This window comes from Dromaius novaehollandiae, chromosome 4 (assembly GCF_036370855.1).
Source record: "Dromaius novaehollandiae isolate bDroNov1 chromosome 4, bDroNov1.hap1, whole genome shotgun sequence".
NCBI lineage: Eukaryota > Metazoa > Chordata > Aves > Casuariiformes > Dromaiidae > Dromaius > Dromaius novaehollandiae.
Genome location: NC_088101.1, coordinates 42030352 through 42050414, shown reverse-complemented (window position 1 = coordinate 42050414; position 20063 = coordinate 42030352). Strand labels below are relative to the sequence as shown.

General features: G+C 37.7%; 1 protein-coding gene across 1 annotated transcript in view; it reads right to left on the bottom strand.

Moving 5' to 3' along the window:
* Window positions 1–593: 593 nt before the first annotated feature.
* GLRB (glycine receptor beta) overlaps window positions 594–20063 on the bottom strand; it is a 55605-nt gene continuing 36135 nt past the window's right edge. Inside the window, exons 9-10 of the mRNA XM_064510887.1 lie at window positions 14740–15032; window positions 594–3493 (exon numbers count right to left, since the gene is read on the bottom strand). Coding sequence (XP_064366957.1) covers window positions 3197–3493; window positions 14740–15032 — 590 coding nt within the window. The 3' untranslated portion in view covers window positions 594–3196. The remainder of the gene's footprint in view (window positions 3494–14739; window positions 15033–20063) is intronic.

The window sequence follows — 20063 nt, the reverse complement described above, 5'->3', positions numbered from 1 at the left end:
TGAATGCCTTATTTCAACAATTCTAAGTTCATATTTCAAGTTGCTAGAGTTGCCCATTTATTTTATGCATTGAACTTATTAACACTGTTTTGCTTCACAGTATCACTATAAAGTAACATCCTGTACCACCCATACAGTTTTACATTTGCACCTCATTCTAGAAATGCCAATGGACAGAATTTTACAACTAGAGGGTGCTGAAGGACCATAATGTGCTATGAGGATATGCAAAACTCTGAATGATCTTTAGTGGAAAGAAGAAAAATAAATCAATTACTACTGCTCAGTAGAACAAGTTAATATATTCTGAGGTAACACAAATATTGCAATATTGTCTAAGTGAAAAAATTTATTAATACTTTGTAGCTGATATTACGTTTTATTTTAAATTTTGTTTCAAATTTGCTGTTAAACTTTGCTTCTGTCCTTTGTTTTGTACTATAATGACGGAAAAGCATTTATCTTAATAGTACACATTCCTTTTGCTGCCTTTTGTGTGACTTGGAAAGCAATTATGATGTACTATTGATTAAATGTTTTATGATAAACACAAAGTCACCGAGTAAGCGCAGAAAAGCAAGAAGGAACAGACATTAATTTAACAATAAAATCTATAATTGAAATTATACAGATAAAATGTGGACATTAATTACAGATAAATCATCTTATAAGAGTTCTAACAAGCAAATCATATTCCAAAAGTCATATAATTTCCAACACAAGGTAATTATTTTCTTGTCCTCTAATACCATAAGAAAAAATACAAGTATGAGAATAAATAATGTCTATAAATATAGGACTCTGATTGTATGTAAAAAGTTATGCCTCCCTTACTTCCTCTCTTTGAATGATCCTTATTGTTTCTTACAGGCTCTAACAATTCCCCCGATACCTTCAATAGAAAAAATATGGAAACTTTGAACCAGACCTCAATAGTACTGTCTTTTGCCCCCAGCAATCTTTTCAGTTCAACACAGCTCAGTAACAATTGGGATTCCTATAATCAGAAAGAAATCCAAAGGCTAATCTGTGACTGCCTACTGAAGCGGTACCCTGAAATGTCCCTAAGTAAACGGCAAGGAAGCAGGCTGAAAATGAGTTAACCATATTCTAAACAATAGCTCTTTTCAAACCAGGTGTGACTTGCTGCTTCTATAATCAGGAATGACAGGCATCTGCAGGAATTTGTATCATAAGACTTGCCAAAATTATTAGACCAATAACTATAGAGAACCTCAAACATGGCAAGCCAACCATGTTTTTAAGTGGTAGTAGACCTGAAATACAGTCTTTGCACAGATTTCATCTAAAACCAGTATTCAGCTGTTGATCACAAAGTAGCAATGGTTAATAGAAACGTGTGTGTGTACAGATCTGTCAAATGCCCAGTGAATCCAGTGTGATTTCTTTCTTTCTTTTTATTCAGACTTTTGAGCTTCTGATCCTGCATGCTCACCACATACGGCCAATGTTCACTTGGCAGACTGCAATATAGAAGTGATATGATAGTCCACTTATGGTGGGCACTTGCTAAGCACACCCCGTGTGAGCTAGAAATGCAGCACAACAGAAGTGATTTTACCTGTTCTTACCTTAGAGACTTTCAGTTATTCAATTCAGTTCCTTCCTCTCTTATGAGGAGACGATAGTTCCTATCTCCTTCTGTGAGTTTCCAAGTTTGTGAAAACTGTCTTATTTTAATATTTCAACCAAATGTTATGCCCTAATTCTACAAGTAGAAAAATGTGTCTCTATGGTACGTTCATAAGGGCTGAGGCACAACCCCTGTGTATTCCTGGAGAACATACACTACTTGGACACCATACATACAAGCTTTCATTTTACTGCTTCACCTCATGACTTAGTATTACAAAGGGGCACATCCTAGCATCCACTAGAGACCACAAGTACTGATTCCTGTCCTACACATACTACGGAATTTCTATGGTCCTAATGTCACGCGATTTCCTCTGGAAAACAGAGAGCAGTCTCTCAGAACTGCTTAACGTTTAGGGCCTTATTTTCCAAAAAGTGGCAACCAAATAAATTGAGTTGGTGAAACAAGCCATTATTAACACCACTCTGGTATATGGACAAGGATTCTTTACATACTTAAGAGCCTCAGCCCCTCAGGTCCTTCAGCAATTCTTCCCTTCTACTAGTGGTGTGAGCTTGGTCATCTGTGCTACAATAGGCAAACAAAAAAGTATAACTGGTGATAAAAATGTGTTTTAACCATGGGAAAAACTGGTTTCTTTAAACTGAGGGCTTTCAAACTTCAAGGGGATAAACAAGACAAAATGAGTAGGACATACCAAATTCAACAGGAAAGAAATTGTGACTTATATACTGCAGGCTTGCAAGATGCTAAAGAAGATAAGCTAGAGGACAGAGTCATGTAAAAATATATAATATATCCTGATCCTTAACTATGTCTTGTGATGTTTCTCCAAAACATTTTCTTTAGTCTAGGAAGTGGCCTGTTTGTTTTTGACATATTAGGTCTAGCTTGTGCCTAAGGAAACAGCAAATAAAAATTTGGCCCAATATTTTATTATCAGCACATTCTCACACACTTCTGAAGTGTGCTTGCTGGATGGATATGATTGAATATTTCTAAATAAGCTGATTTTACAAAATTAGTAATTCTCGGATCTTTATTTTTCCACATAGACGAGATCAGCTTATTCAATACTGTCCTCACTTACAAAGCCTAAATCATATGAATTACAACTTAGCTTTTTCTTCAACAATGCCATCTAAATTATATAGGAACAGTATGTTTTTTCTCTGAAAGTTATCAGAAAAGCTGTTAAATACTACATATACTAGAATACTGATTTTAATAATACTCAACGTGCACATCAGTTTCATTGTCAGAAACACTTTAAATCTCTGTAGGTTACTAATAACTGAAGAGTTATTCAACTTCATAATGCAGTATGTGTTATCCTTCATATATTCCTAAAGCAGGATGTATGCTGTACATTTATATACAACATTGGTTGGAGCACAGACATTGCGTTGTCATGCTTTCATTCAAATTTTAGATGCCATATTTTCAGTACAATCACATGGCATCAAAAATGCAACATATTGCTTTGCAAATGCAAATAATTTCACACAGTGGCCTTCATGACTGGGAAGGGGTAATGAGATGAGATATATTTTACACATATGAAAAAAGAAAGATTCATCATAAATATATGGACCAGTATATGACGTTGAAGAACAAGAAGCAAAAAGGAAACAGTGCTCTTGCATAAAGATCAATTCGCTTTGCTGCTGATGGAATGACAGGCTTGGGAGGAGGAGGCTTCTTGTTGTTCTTGGCTTGAGATTTCCCGAGCCCATTGTTGACTTCAATGGGCTTCCCATAACAGTCATAATTTGATAATTCAAAATCTCTTGGCAAGCTTCCAACAATGCTGAAATCATTGGATCTCAGATCAGATTTCGAAGTGCAAACTTTTTTGCATCTGGTCTCACCAACCTATGAAATAAAGAGTGAGGGGAATCATGATCTACTCACCATATTTCATTGACAAACAATGCAGTTGCTAGAGAACACCACAAACAAACATGTAGGAAATTACTTGCTGATAGAGATTCACTACCTCAGCTTAATTTGCTGAATGATTGCATTATGAGGTACTTAAGGATGACCAGTCAATCATATAAACTAATCTAAACATTCATAATTGTGTAATTTTTCACACACAAGGTACCTTATGCTGTGCAACCTGCTATAGTTAGACTCCTCCATTTTAAGACAATACAAGGGGAGAAAATATTTTTGCAGAAAACATATTTGAAAATAGATTCTGTGTTGATGAATACTGCAAGACAGATGCTATTCAATACTTACATTTTTCTGAGGCCTCGAAGCTCCAATCAGAATTAACCCCCAAGTTCAGTGTTTGGTCCAACAAATGAAGTTGGAACTACATATTAGTTCTACATATTAGTCAGCTTAAGATCATAAATATCATCTTAAATTACCACCTTGCATGGTGAGAAGGCACCTTCTTTGTATCTACAGTCCTTGATGCCTCTCTAAAGACAGCTAACAAAGATGCTACACCATCCTCAGAGCCTCCCACTGGTACACTGGAGAATTATATAACTGGGAAATATAAATTGAGCAGCTGAACACCTGTCTTTCTTACAGCTTGGCCAAGCTTTCCCCAGTGCTCTTGGAGTTAAGGAATAACCCCAGGTGAATCACTCTCTTTTATAGATAAGACAATCTTGCTGGCACACACAATGAATATTTAAAAGAAAAAAGATATTTGGTGTCCTTCAGACTGAAGTGTTTTGAAAAAAATTGTTCCTACATTCCCTTCTTTGGGTTTTAGAAAGCTTTATTTCAGATGCAACAAATCTCTAAGAGGACGACTCCACATTGTTTAGGGAGCTTGAAGGGATTTGGAGTCCACTTACAAGGCACCAGTAATAGTAACGGTGCTTTGTGACTTTGGTAAATCTCTCCCAGTGTTTCATTTCATTTGGACTACACAGAAGGACAGCAAAAAAGAGAAGAAAAAAAAAGTGAGAAAACAGAAAAAGAAAGAGAATACAGGTTATGAAATATAACTGCATTTTTAACAATGCCATTTGTTCACAAATATAACCTGAAAGGTAGGTGGAAAAATGCTGGTTAACAAATCTGCATATACATGCTGACAAATATCATTAAGTTTAGCCTAGGGCTTCTTGGAGCCACTGATCCACTAAAACTTGATTCTTCCAAAAGCTCCCCTATTCCTTGTTCCCAATAGCCTCTCTCTCAAACACAGTGCCTTCAGGCATTCTACTTTCACAGCTCTTCACCTCTGTTTTTCTGCAGTTCTAGGTTGATGGTTCGGGATATTTGCATCATCACATATTGTAACTAATTAAAATAATTATGGTGAAATACAGTACCAGACTTATGGATATATTAAAAATATTCTGGAGCATATTTTTACCACTTCTATGACAATTAACAAGATATTCTGGACAAAAAGAACTGTGGTAGAAATCAAAATTATGACTGGGGCTTTTACTTCCACTACTGATAATGGTGATTCTGGTGTAACGTGAAAGAGAAGCATGGCTATATTCCCTCAGCCAAGAGTGATTACACCTCCTCAGGTCTGTCAGACCTCAATTTCTCAGGAAAACAGTAAATTTCAAAACAGATACACTGTAACTGAGGTGCAAGATACCCAACAATGACAAGATTATAGGTTATATATATGTATATAAAAAAAAGGGGGTTCCATGACTGTAAGACAAAACCACATACATAAAGTTTCTGCAGTTGTTTCCCAATTATCAGAGAGAAGACACCCTGGAACAGTGTTCAATAGGAGTAGCAGGGGCAAACTGTCTAATTAAGGTGGTGGTTGAGGCATTTATGAACATGACTATGTGATTCTATGTGACGTGGTTGCTGGGGATTAGACTTAGTGGTCTGAGAGGTTCTTTCCAACCTTAACTATGTGTAATTGAGATGTGGAGCATACCCCTGTGTAACAGAAGGGTAACGTGCATGACTTCAGCGCAAGTTAAGTAAAGAGTAACAAGATTATTACTCTTCATTACTTATTTATCAAATTCCTACTTGTTTCCATGCTCAAAACTAGTAAGATTTAATAGGCCTGTTATAGGAAATAGAAACATTTATGAAATTATAGGCCTCCTTTTGGGTTTGCAAACTTTAATACATTTCTCATACTATCAAAGATGTATTGTAAAACCCAGTGATACTAATTCCAGTTCAAGTGCTCTCATTACACAATACAGTATGTTCTAGTTCCAGTATTTAGAGAGTGTTCTTGTAAAGGCTTTTACAGATTTCTTCTCATTCACTTGCAGGAAGCAGAATTTAGGGAATAGCTTCCATGTCACCTACTCCTTACAAATAGAGCATTACTCACAGTATGTTCACGCAGAGCTGTGGTTAGTTTAGTATCAACTGCAGTGCTGATTTATCAGGGTGATACCATTTTCCTTATAAGAGCAACCTGGCCCCAATTTTTTCTTTTTTAAGTGTATGTTACTCTTAATTATGCTCTGTGGAAAAATAATTCCTTTAGTTTCCCTGGGTTTACACATCTAATATGTTTCTGTTTTCTATATTCAGTTGCTGCCTAGACCTATTTTTAATTTCGTCTAACACATCTCTTCAACGCTCAAATATTTACGTTGTTTTTACCTGAATTCTCTTCAGTTTGCCAACAGCTTTCCAGAAACAAAGTGAAAAAATGTAAATGAAATGTAGTTTATCTGCTTTTTATTAATCCTGGTAAGCTTGGTTTGTGCTAGAAACATAACAATATTCCTGACATCTATCAAAGGCTACAAAGACAATTCTGTGCAAAATTAAATGATATCATAGGACTTGATTTTAGAGCAATATGCTGAAGACTTGTAAAGAGAGTAAAGCATTGTTAAAGGCTTTTCATACTTCTCATATCATTTCTACTTTATCGTGACATACAACTTGGCCATGAAAAATATTTCATACCATTTGCTTTATCCTGCCTCAGCATCGTCCAACAGTGACCCATGGGCCAAATGCTTCCATCAGATCTACTGCTTTTTCCCTGCAGGGGATGGGGAACAGCTGTTTGGGAAGTGAATGTTGTTCGAATAGCAAACGGCCTCCCCTTGTCCTAGATACAACCTGTCAGAGGGAGCCAGGCAGCTGCTCCTGTTCCCACCAGTACGGAGGATGGTGATGGGGGAAGCTGAGAAGAGCACAAAAAGGCAATATGGCTCTCAGGGCTTGTCCCAAAACACAGATCTAGTTCCAGTTTCTTCCAGGACTAGGCCACCTTGCCTAGGCTTTATATGTCAGATAGGATACCTGCTTTTTAATTAACAGTTCAAAAATGCCTAAAAACGACTCCAAGAAGCCAGAAGGTCAGTTGTAATCATCCATTCTCACCTTTCACATAACTGAGGCTGTCAGATTTTCATTGTCAACCCAGACTCAGCACCTGCCCTTGACATGGTCCTCATGCTCCAGAGCTGTGGTGCACGTATCACAGGCATGCTGCGCGCCACACCAAGGCCATACCCAGCTCAGTCTGGAACTGGCTTCCCAAACCCCGGCTGTGGCCTGTGCAGAGGCAATTAGGACACCACTCTGCAGAGGCAGAATGGGCCCTTGCTTCCAGATCATTTAAGTGCTGCAAACACCCAGGCAAAGTGGGCAGCTTGCAACTTAGCACAGGAACAAAGGCAGGTGTGCCTGGCTTTAGTGTTTCACTGAAATATGAAAAAAAATCAGACTGGCTTAATTTCTGAATTGGAATCCTGAAGCAGGGAGTACATGGCAGAGGAGAAAGGAGCACATGTATATGAGGAAGGGCATGCATGAAAACCTTCGTCTGTAGAGTCAGAGAATGTGTTAGTAGAGTGGGGAAAGAGAAGAAAGAAGTACTATAGCTACACTTGAACTGGCACTGTGGCAGAACTTCCTATTGCTGCCTCTGCTGCTTCTGGTGGTCCTCATAACTGCCACCATCGCTGTCCAAATTACTTATATTAGATTTTCCTTTAAAAATATCCAGATGGAGAATTTTCTCCATGGCCTTGTTCCCCACAAACATGTGTACCTTATTTCTAACCTGAATTTATTTGGCTTCATCTTTCATGACTATACTTACCTTGATTAACTGCTGATACTTACAGACTATAACAAATCTAACCTTGACTCTGCATAATTCCGATGACCTAATCAGTCTGGTATATGAAGCCAAGTCAAATGTTCTTCAGAACATCTTACCTCAACACCATTGCCATTGTCAATCTGATTGATAAGCCTTATAAAAATTATATTCAATTTGATTAAATCAATAAACATGCAGATCAGATTTAATTTCACTGACCCATTCAAATTTATTAGATAACATAGGCTGAATTATGAATAATATTAATACTAATTAATAATTATAAATAATTATTATTCAGCCCCATGTTAGCTATTCAATATTTTCCCCAGACCGATGTCAGGCTTATAATTATTCATGTTATCCCATTTAGCTTTTAAAAGAACTGGCACAAAGTTAGCTCCTTGCAGTCTTTTGGAATTCTCCCAATTTTAAAGCATTTATTAAAAAAATCAACATTAATGTTCCACAGCGCTCACAGACCAGCTCTTTAAAAAATCTTAAGACGAAAGTTAAACTGACATCCTGATTTTAAAGCATCTAACTTTAATAGCTACTGTTTAACATCCTCATTAGCTACTGTCAATGGAAACTACTGCATCATTATCTGATCTGAATATATCTGGCTTTTTCCCACAGACCAGCATATTTGTCCAACACTTGCTTTTACTCTGTCTAGTATTGGACCAACACCCTTGTTACTGATTATGTATTCTTGCTATAGTAAAATAACTTCTTAATGCCCGCATATATGCTAACCATAGATTCCTTCATGTCCATTTGTTCTCTACACCTATTTCCTACATTTTCTCGATTTCAATTTATATTAATTGCTATCAACTTCTCCTTTTGCCAGTAGAGAGAAAAAGCAAATGCTCAAAGCTGAGTTGGTTTTCAATCTTTTTTTTTTTTTAAATTAGTATAGCTTCCCTTTTGGCCTGAAGCTTTTCTGAACATTCTTAAACAGCTCACCAGAATCATTCCTGATTTTTTTGTTTAAATTATTCCTCCCAGATGATTCAAAATACTTTTCAGATTTGCAAAATACATCCTTTCAAAGCACCACAATACTGGAACTTGACAACATTTGTTTTGCGCAGATAGAATACAGATCCCTTTCAACTGTTCATTCTGCGAGAAATTCCTCTTATCTGGCAGGATGAAATGTAATATAAAATTCCATCCTTCTGGATGCAGGAATTTCTGAGATCAGAAATGTGTTGTCTATAATTTCTAGCAAAGTTTTAAACATGTTATAGCACTGGCAGCCTCTCAGCCTCAGCATGAGTCCCTCAGGCTAAAATCCCTCCTTACTGTAATGCAGCACTCTCTGCCCCGTGCAGCAAGTCTCCTCTGCCATAAAATTACCTCTTCTGTAGCACCCAACCTGTTTTGCGGGGCAAATCTGCCACCAGTTCTCCCAGTTCTGTACGAGTCTTTCATATAATATGAAGAAGTAGTTCTAACAGAATCTGTTCATTAATCTTTCTTGCACTTTTCCTGCAGAAATATTGATTTACTGAACTTTGCTCTTACCGTAATGATAGATGTAAGGCTAATCAACAAAGCGACGATTGTATAGCATTAGCAACTACTCAGACTGACAATATTTTCTGGTGCATTCAGCAGGAATTTGGTATCACATTCCAAACATTATATCCCTTGCAAATTCTCAACACCTTTGCAGCATTCTCAACTGCAAAGTGCACCAGAAATAATATATAGACACAAAATATAATAGAATTATAGAATAGTTGAGGTTGGAAAGGACCTCTGGAGATCATCTAGTCCAACCTCCCTGCTCAAAGCAGGGTCAACTAGAGCAGGTTGCTCAGGGCTTTTTTACAGTCATGTTCTGAAGGTATCCAAGGATGAATACGCGAGTCACTGGAGCAGAAAGTACCTATCCTGTACCTGAACTCCTGTCAGCAATTATCAAAATATACTTTAGCCTGTGTTTTTGTGTACAAGACAAAATGAAAACTGGACTTCTGATGGTTCTACATGAAAGTCTGGAGTATCAGTTGAGGGGAAAACACAATACAGGAAGATCAGGTCACCACAGTTCACCATCAGTGGTCAGGTATATTATAAATCAATAGAGATGAACATAACACATATCAGGTTTCAGAGCTTGGATGAAGCTCTGACAAGATGAGGCAAGCACAATTTCTCTTTACAAATAACTGGGTTTAGGGTTATTATCATCACTTGTACAGAACTATTCATCATCCATCAGAGTCATTCTTTTAGCAAATGTTCACTTCAGTCATCAGCACATTATCTGTGTGGGACAGTTCCTATAAATGGGCTTGACGAAAATGTGACTTTTCAAATTGAGGGGTGCTGTTATAGTTAAGAGTGCAATCTCTCCTTGTAATCCCGCCACCAGTGACAGAAAAGAGAAACTGATTCATCTCCAAAATATTTCCCTTTTTGCTTGTTTTTCTCGCTGCATGATGTTACATTGCTAGGAGACACACTCAAACTCCTACTGAGGATTTCCAATAAAAAGCAGTGCCCATGGTTACCACCAGGTTGCATAATTTTCTTCTCTGCTATGAACAGCAGCTACTTGCAGCCACTATGAGCTAAGAGCCAAACAGTTCTTTTTAATGGCTTCTTGTCTGTCATTACAGCTTCTAGCAAAAATAGCGGAAGTGTCTATTTTGAATTTTCTCTTCTTTCTATAGATGCAGGATGATTTTCTTTCAACAGATTTCTGGTGATTTTGGCAGATGTATCATTTGACTTTACTGAGACCGACATATTTATGAACCTGTTGACTTAAAATGGCATTGACCTTTCGAGTTGGGGGGAGGAGGGGCATCATAAAGCATGGACTCTTGGGTTCAGTATATGCTGACAACACAGAGCTTTGACCTCAGCCAATTCCCAGGATTTGCATCCATGCATCTATGTGCCCATTCCATGCATCCATTGAAGGTTTTCTCCATCTTTGACTGATTCTCAAATTGTGAGCATTACAATACATACATATATATACATATGCATATCTTGCCATCTTTACTATCACTATTGGTGACTGTCAGTCATGATCACTGTGCCAAAAGTGCTTTCATTTGAGAATTTGTAGCTAAATGCTTGCAGGTTCTGTTACAAGGAAACTCTTCTCCTCATCTTCAATTACAAAAGGCATCAAGCTTTTAGTTTTTAGGACTTACTGGAAAGTTTATCCCTTCATCCAATTTCTTGCGATAAAAAGGGACAATAGCTGATTGTATTTTTAAGTATCATTAATTATTAGGAATTGTTTTTTAACAATATTAAAGATGCCAAGTCTCCAGGCCAGATGCCATTTTTCTATTTCATAAATGGTCTGAGCCAATGAAAACAAGTTGTTCCATGAGGACTGGAAAAAATGAAATCTGACATTGTACATGCTTGCGTGCCCCACAGACAACCATTTCGTAATCCTAGTTGACTCTAATCGTCCCCATGCTTGTCACCTTCCCACCCCAACACCCAGCTATGCCCTCCATTGCTTTTTCCTTAGTATCAACTCCCATGTTTCAGGGCTTAGTTTAGTTAGATTTCTGTATTCCTCTTAAGACAAAAGAATTAGGACAGCATCATAACAGCCCTCAAACATTTCTGAGGGAAGCACACTCACTTCAGGGATGGAGTTCCAAATTGTCCTCCTTTTCTCCTAGAGCTATACGTAGATTCACCTAAGTCCACCATCTTTCGTGATATTTAGTCCAATATTTGCTCTCTCCTCACACACAATCCTACATGACCCTGACGAACAACACTGCCTGAAGCTCTGGGATTACACTCTGGCCTCTTTTTATTTCATACTCTTTATGCCTTACAACGCACACTTTTTTCCATTATCTGTTTCTTTGATGTTTCCTCCCCTTACATTCTTGCCATATGACAAATGCATTCTTTACTTCACCATTACTAGTCCTGTATCACTGCGATCCAGATTTTGTGGTGTGGGCCTCCTGGATGAGGAGTTAGAGCTACTGAATGATTCAGACATATTCTGGCTGAGGAGTTTAGTATAGACTTCTTCAGGATTAAGAGCTTTCAAAGTACTCCAAAGTGGTAGCTAGTTCAGAGAGGGAGTTTCTATCTAGGCATATTTATAGTGTTCAGATATATAAAATATATTCTGCCTGTAGATGCACATAAAGGCCTAAAGTCAAGCTTAGCTATTTAAATGTCATTCTTCTGAAAGGTGCTGAGCACCTGTTCCTGTAGATGCTCAACACCTCTAAAAATCATACTGCTTATTTGAAATACCCAGATATAGAATCAGTTTACCAAGTATACAACTTTGAAAACTTTGTTATAGCCTTGGCCTAAAATAAAATGAACTTCTTTCAGCTTGAGGGATAAATGCTCAATACGTGGTTGTAAGCTATTTAGCCTACTCAGGAATACACCAAATTGCAAGTATATGAGTAATTCCATGACAGTCAAAGGAAATATATTAGTGTATACACCCAAGGATAATTTTTACATGAATTATTCCCACATCACCTATAACTGCTTTTGATTCATGCTGTCTTTCATGTTGCTGTGATATACTGAAAAATACGTAATCTGTTGATCTTTCCTAACTGCTAATCTGGACTCCTTTATCTTCAGCCAAATTTTGCTCTTCTAACTGAAAGGGGACACTTCAGGAACAATATACTGGCAGCCACTCTGTCTGTTAATCACTCTGCTCCACTAGTCCTCAGATTGTCAATTACTTATCATGTACCTCAAACTTTTAAAACCATTGCCTTTGGAACCAAACTCTGCTTTATTATCACACAATGAATAGAAAGTTCCTCAGAATTCTTCTTCAATGCAAAGCAATTCATCTTTTCTTAGTTATGGAAATCCAACACCCTTTTTTCAGGTCTCTCCTTGACTCCCAAGTGACCTGAGAAGCCAGCTACTGTCCTCCTATTTCTTTTGAGTTTCCGTAAACTTTCAGCTCAGCTAAATTATCACTAGCGTTATCCTTAACCTCAATGCACCACCTCCACAGTGTGCTAATGACATTGTCACTTTGCATCCTGATTGCCATATGATTCAGCAGTCTGGGCTCTCTTTCCACCTCAGCCTGGTGATCTTCCCAGGAATTATCAAGACAGAACATCTGTTCTGAAGTAGGCTGTACTTCAGAACAGGTGACTGGACACAAGCAATCACCAGCCATAAAGGGAGGAGACCACTCCACACGGACAACCACATGGACAGCTTTTAGGGCAATGAATACATCTTTCCAACAGGCCTCATCAAATAAATGTTTAATAATTATCTGTATAATCATCATCAGAAGCTACAAATGCCCAAGATTGTATATATATCCAGCACAGATGACTGTTGCAGAGATTATAGATATCTGAAAGTTAAAGGTCTCTGACAGAAAATAGGGAACACACTGAAATATGCAGGTCGAACAAGAGACATGCTGACACCACAAAATCTTGGAGGAGAGACTGAGGACTGAATCCCCAAAATCTTCAGCTGAAGACACCATTCATGGGAAATGTTGCATAATTTTCTATGGACAATAATTCCTCTTCCTCTAAGCCTTCAAATGCAGTGTGTACCCAACCTTAACTTTTAGGAAATATTTATTAAAAAATGTCAGAGTAGCACAGATGACAGAAGTTTGGGGTTTTTTTTCCTCCTTATGGCTATGACTCCGGCAAGCACCCTGTACACCTTCTAAAGCATACACAATCAGGACAGTCAGTAATTTAGCAACATGTTTTTGTTCACAGTACAGAAAACTTGTAATTCTTTATCAATATTTTCACTGATCAAGCTGTATCTTTAAACTTTTAAAGTACTGAAAAAAGGAATAAATAGATCTTATGCTGCTCTGTTGGATTGTTGCAACTAAACTATTTTGTCACAAGAAACAGCTGAAGTTGGGAGCCCTCATATTGTTAAACATGAGCATAATTATCGCACTCTGTTCAGTGGAAGCCAATCTGTAGCTGTGCCATCTTTCTTTCTACTCTCGATTCCCATGTTGCCTGGGGTTAAGGAATTGCTTGTGACACAAGTCAAAGCAGGCATGGGGTTATTCCAAGCCGAGCCTGGTTGTCTGCCAAAACAGTTCTCAGGAGACTCTCCTATAAGCTGAGAATTATGGTAGTCAAGTACACTGTTTTGTGATATCAGCAAGTCCTCCGGATAATGCCAACTTTATTCTAGGGCAGGGTTTCCACCATTCTGGGACAAACTTCTATTCCCTCCCTAAAGAAGCTTTAAAGTCACATTGTACTCCACAGATGTTATCACTTGGATTGGGCCTAATACCTTCATTTTACATATTTAATTCATTGAAAACTATATGCCAAATTCATATTCCACATATTGTAGCATAATGTATTTTCTGCTGCAGAATAAATGTCAACTAAGTATCACTCAGGACTGGTGGAGGTTGGCTTGGGATGTTTGATACTTCCTGGAACACAAATGTTCCAAGTTTTAGTACACTAGGAAGCTAGTATCTTTATGGAAAACCTTGGCCTGATCTCTCGCCATGAGAACTGACTGATTTACCCATACACTCAATCTGGCAACACAACAAATACAGGAACTGTTTGACAGGCAAAAAGATCTGTCTTATATTTGCAAATGCCAGAACTTCTGGATCCCTGGATTTAGAAATTCTTCACATGTAATGCAGTGCAGCTGTGGCCATTCCAAGAGAAGCAATGAGACGAGTGTTATTTGAGTATGCTCTCAACAAATGCTGACTGGAAGTCCTTTCCTCTGAATACTTACACTTCGACAGCTGATATTTATTAGATGTAAAAAATTAGCATGTGTAAAGCTACTTGCTACTTGATTTACCTGAAGCTCAGCAACAACCATGATACTAGGATATTAAAAGACAAATTTTTCATTTAGTAGCATCTGACCCCAAATCACTAGGGACCAATTGCTCAAACTGCCAGCCATTAATTACCAGCATGTTCTTAGCGTCTTGGCCACTTCTAAGATTAAACACTATCCAAACAACAGTATATTTCTGGAATGATGTTAATAGAGGATAATGCTGATTTTGCTAACATAACTTCACAGCTCTTACCTGTAAAGTGCTGATGTGGACAGGAGTTCCTGTACCATTCACAGTGTTCTTTTTGGCTGCATTTCCACCTTTCCCTTCTGCTTGTTCTGCCTTGGCAATCTTTGCTTTTTCAGCTTCAATTCTCTTTGGATTGTTTAGCATTACCTGAACCACTGCATATTCAACCAGCGATGCAAACCCAAAAAGAAGGCAAACAATCAGCCAGACATCTAAAGCCTTCACGTAAGACACTTTGGGAAGTTCAGCAGCAAGAGTAGTACATTCAGATGCCAAGCTGAGCACTGAGAAAATACCTACAAACAGAAAAACAGCATTTTAGTTAAAGAAATCCTACCCTCCTTGGCACTTTCTGTGCACTTCCTCTGGAACAGACAAGACTGAATGATGATATTTTGTAACAGTGAATGGGACTTCACAATGCGGTAGGTATATTTCGCAACAGGTACACAAAGTGCACATGCCATCTGTTAATGAACAAGTTAAACTGAACACTTATGAAGGATATTACAGTTAATGATGAATTATTAATAATGAGTACCTTCATAGTATAAATGGAGAAACAGATAAGTGAAGCTAAACTGGTTGCTGTGGTTTTCCTGCCCCATCACACATTATACAATTGGGAAATGGACTTTCCAGAGACTTATCTTACAATGTGCACCTAATTCTGGGAAGGTAGAAGAAAAATATATGCTACTTAAATCAAAAGACTCTAAGTTCCTTAAATTAGACTCGAGGAGCTACAATTGTCCCAGAAATCTGAACTGTGCTATAGGAGGAGCAAATCTTTAAATGACCAGTCCATCCATGTAATACGTAAGCCTTAGGTGAAAGAGAAGTTTTTGCTAAAGAGCAAAACTGTCTTGGCACATTAAAAGCTGTGTTCACAATTCACTGTGAAGAGGAAAACACTGAAGTGACTGAGGGACTATGATCATTCAGTATCTGAGCTTTCAATATCTAGAGGAAGTTTTCTAGACAAAGAGCTTTTGAGGAAACCCTTATCACGAAAAAAAAATACACCTGTAAAGGCTGCTGAAAGGTCACACTCATCATCAAACTAGGTTTCAACAAGCACTGCTCCTTGTAAGGCTCCCAAACATCATTTTCAACACAGGGTTTACATCACAAGAGACAAAATGCAAGTATAGTCTCAAGGAAAGATTTCTCTCGGGTATATATGAAAAGGGAATAGTAGCATAAACAGCTACATTCGGAAAAAGCTGGCTTTAGAAATGATCGTCACATGGGGGAAACTTATTTCAACCTCCTAGTTAAGAATTTCCAATTTTGATTTTGTGAATACTAATGATAAAAATGTCCATTAGTTATATGTGGGCAGCCTGATGAAATGTAATTGAGCTCTATAGAATATGTTGGCCAAAAAGCAGATATTCAGTTAGCCTTAACTACGCTTCTTATATTGGTCACATGTTACCCAAAGCATGAAAAAAATTGTAATTCATAGGCAATTTTCTTCAGATCTATGAAAATGTTAATAAAACTGAAAGTATCTGTTTTGTCCCATGAAAATATTAAATTCTAGCTGATTACAAATGTCACAGCATTCTTTTGCTACTCTCCCTGTTTGGATTTTAATAGGATTGATATGATACTTTATTTGATATTAATCTAAGATGGGCCACTTACTAGCTGCTAAAACACTAAAGAGGAGGTATAATAAAATGATTACATTCATATAATTTTAAAATACAAAATCTTACAGTGCTTTATCTAGAAATGCTTAATATCAACATACCATTGCAAAGCTGGATTTTGTTTTCCATTGGGATAGTAAACGGTATGGCTAGTTGTGCTATGTCAGACTAGAATCACCTGGCAAATATTGAACAAACAAACCTCAGTGTCTGCTCTGGCTTATTTTATATCTGTTATAGCTGAAGCATTCAAGCATAAACATATACGTATGGATAGAAAGTGAGCATAGAACAGTCCCCTTTTTTCTTTATTTTCACTGACCACCACCAGCCCCCTTGGGCTGAACCCTGACTATGGATCATTATGAAATGTAATAACAAGTACAAATAAGTCTGTACTGCTTTAAAGCATCTAAAGAACATCTCTGTCCAGCTTTCTGTTCATTTTATAAAAATGTACTGTAGCATGTACCATGCCCATCTATTGTAGACTTTTGAAAGGCAACCTCTACCCTGACTTTGAATAACCAAATTAGCCAATAATATGGACAGGCTGAACATCTTGGATATTGTAATATTTTTTCTACTAATTTTAGAAGTGTTTGTTGTCTTAACACTTGTATTACTACTTTGCCTGGTGTTGAAACATTTGTATAACCACTACGTAAAGCTTAAAATACTAGAGCTTACAATCTTGGATTTAATTCTAGAAAACTAACTTATAAATTCTACTGGCTGAAAGGATTATAGTGGAGCTTTCATCAGTTTGTTCTGTGCGGCAGCTGAGGTCACGGTGACCTGCTGCTAGTTTCCATTTGTCTGGATTTCTAGGGTGAAAAGTTCAGTCTCAGAGTCAGAGAAACTGAATAAAATCTTCTAGGTTTTCAAGGAAACAATAAAGTGAGATAGAAATATTCCATTAAGCAACCATTTGCTGCCAAATCAGAATTGGCACAGCATCAGAGACCCTAGCACCAGAGTGGTAAGTTGCTGTTGTTTTAGGTACCTGTCTAACCCAGCCCAAAGCATGGGGCTCAGGTATGAGTGAGGAGAATGAATAAACTCCAAGATAACTTACTAAAAAAATTTTTTTAAATTCCTCTCTTTTCTTTTCAGGGAGCACTAAAGGAAAGGGACGTGAGCTCTTTCCTCCAGACTTGCTAAGCTACGGAAATGTTGGCCTTGCCAGGAAATGTCTGCTTTTTTTTCCCCCTTGTGGTGGGGTCTCTCTGAGCAGTAGAGTTTAGTTGTTTGAAAGAACTGCACAAAGGCAAAAGCTATACGACCTCCTCCTTTCTTTCAATAGGTTTAATGTTATACTTCTATTCCCAGCACTTACATCCAGTGTCTCCCTTCAGTGACCTCCTCAAGTATAATTATTCTCTCTCTCTTGCACATGTGCATATATATAGGGACCTACAAACTACTGCCAGATTAATTCTCCTTGCGCACACAGAATTTTTGACAAACTTTTTTCATAGCTGCTCCATCAACACAGAATCTTTTTCTACCTGAAACATTTAGGAACACTATCTTTCTACACTACTCTTGCAGCTCATATTCCCTTTCTAATTCCTCTTCCTCACAGCCATTCCTTATTCCAGTTTTGCCCTCTCCATGCTGAAGAGTCTTTTGATGAATCTGGCTAGGCAAAAGTTTCCTAAGCATGAACTCAGAGTACTGTCTGGATAAACTGTTTAAGTTCACAGGATCTGTAGTTCTGGATGAGACCTACTACCAACATCCAATTCCCGTTTCAGTGGCGTGTGAAAGACCTCGTTAATACCCTAATAATGAAATTACCAGCTCACAGAATTTTCTTCTCAATCCCTATCAGTAAGTTCAGTTTACAGCCTAACAAACAATGTTGAAGAGCTATTATTTTTAAAATATTATCTAACATTACGTGTGGATAATATCATGAGGAGCTGACCCAGTAAAGCACTTCAGCACGTGCAGCCAAATAAATAAATCACCCTTTTTTGAATTCATCAGACTTACTGGCCGCAGCACTATCTCCTGGCAATGAATTCTTCAGGTTAATCATATGCCATATAAAATAGTATTTCCTGTTTTATATTACTGGTTTAAAAACGTCTGTCTTCTTCTTGCTAATGTTACTGAAAAAGGTAGCACTCTGTCTTGCCTTCCTTATTAGCTGGTCTCCAATACATTCTCTTCTCTCACTAAACTTTGTAACCTGAAAGACATAATCTTGCCAATCCTTCTTCATACCACAGCTTTTACAACCATCTTTATGGCTTTCCTTTGAGACCTATTTTTGTTACAATTTTGTAAAATGAAATGACTAGAATTAAGACAGTGGTGGGCAGGAGTGATGGCCTCAAATCTAGCAGTCCTTTAAACATAAGGAATACATAGACGCAACTGCAAGGTCGTAAAACAGGGGCGCTTTTTCCCCTTCACTCCCTCACTATGCCTGTACTTGTATGAATGATTAACAAATACAACAGCATTAAAATAATTTCATCATTAGCTTCTGTCTCCTATCACATACCTTCTTCACTTTGAATGGCTTCTTTGAAATGTCAACAAAAGCGACGTCTCATCTCTTCAGAGCATTCATTCAGAACACAGGATTTTTTTTCCAGGACTTATTTTTAAGATTTCTCACATTAAAAAAATCATCTTTCATTGCTTTCCTATTTTATGTGCCTCTGCCATTCTTCAGCCTTATCTTCTTTAGACTATCTTAAATAAACGTGGGCAATCCAAAAGCATTCAGTTGTACTGAGATCCAACAAAGAACCTGGTATGCTTCTGAAACCTTGAATGTGGTTATACCACTCCAAGCTTTCAGTTACTCAACTGTATCCCAAGCGTGCTTATAGGAGGTAGCACATGGTGTGTGGCTGCTTACACTCCATAGTGCTCCATTCTTTTAGGCAAGTGTGGGTGGATGGGAGTCAGAAGTCCCCCAGACTCCTACAGCATGAGGGAAGACCTTACTCCCCTTGGGGATCATATGGCAAAGAAGGAAAGAAAGGAATTTTTTTAACAGACACACTTTCCACCCATAAAGAACTGGAGAATCCTCTGTAGGACTCACTAAAACTGCAACACCAGCATTTAATTACAAAGAACCATTCAATGATATTAGCTTTTATATCGCCTAGCCATAACTGTCAAGATAAAACTCTTTTGTAGATTTTGCTACCACCAGATGATCTAGTTGGATGCAATGTTATACGTATAAACAGGGCCCACAATTAATTTAGCTCCTAGATGGACACCGTTTTTTCCTTCAATCATATGTCCCTTTTTCAGAACATTAATCAATATACAAAAACACATTCTGCTTACTGGTTTGCAAAGTATGCTGTATTCCTAAATCACATGGAAACTTCTGCAATTCCTAGCCATGGGGATCAGTAGTCCACTATGCATAATTCCAAGGCCAACTGTATTAAGATACTCAGAAGTAAATCAGTAGTAGTTTCTCCTCTGATGAGATCCGTATCTAGCTGTTAGAAGTGTAATGGCCATTAGCAACACTTTCTTTCATTCACTTGACACAGAAATGTTAATCTTGTTAGATTTCAAGGTCAACCTTCTTCAAGGATGTAGCTATAAGAGTTAGTTTGTTGCCATCTTGCAAATTGGAGAAAGGGAAAGTCTTACCTCACCACACTATTACCAACTCTC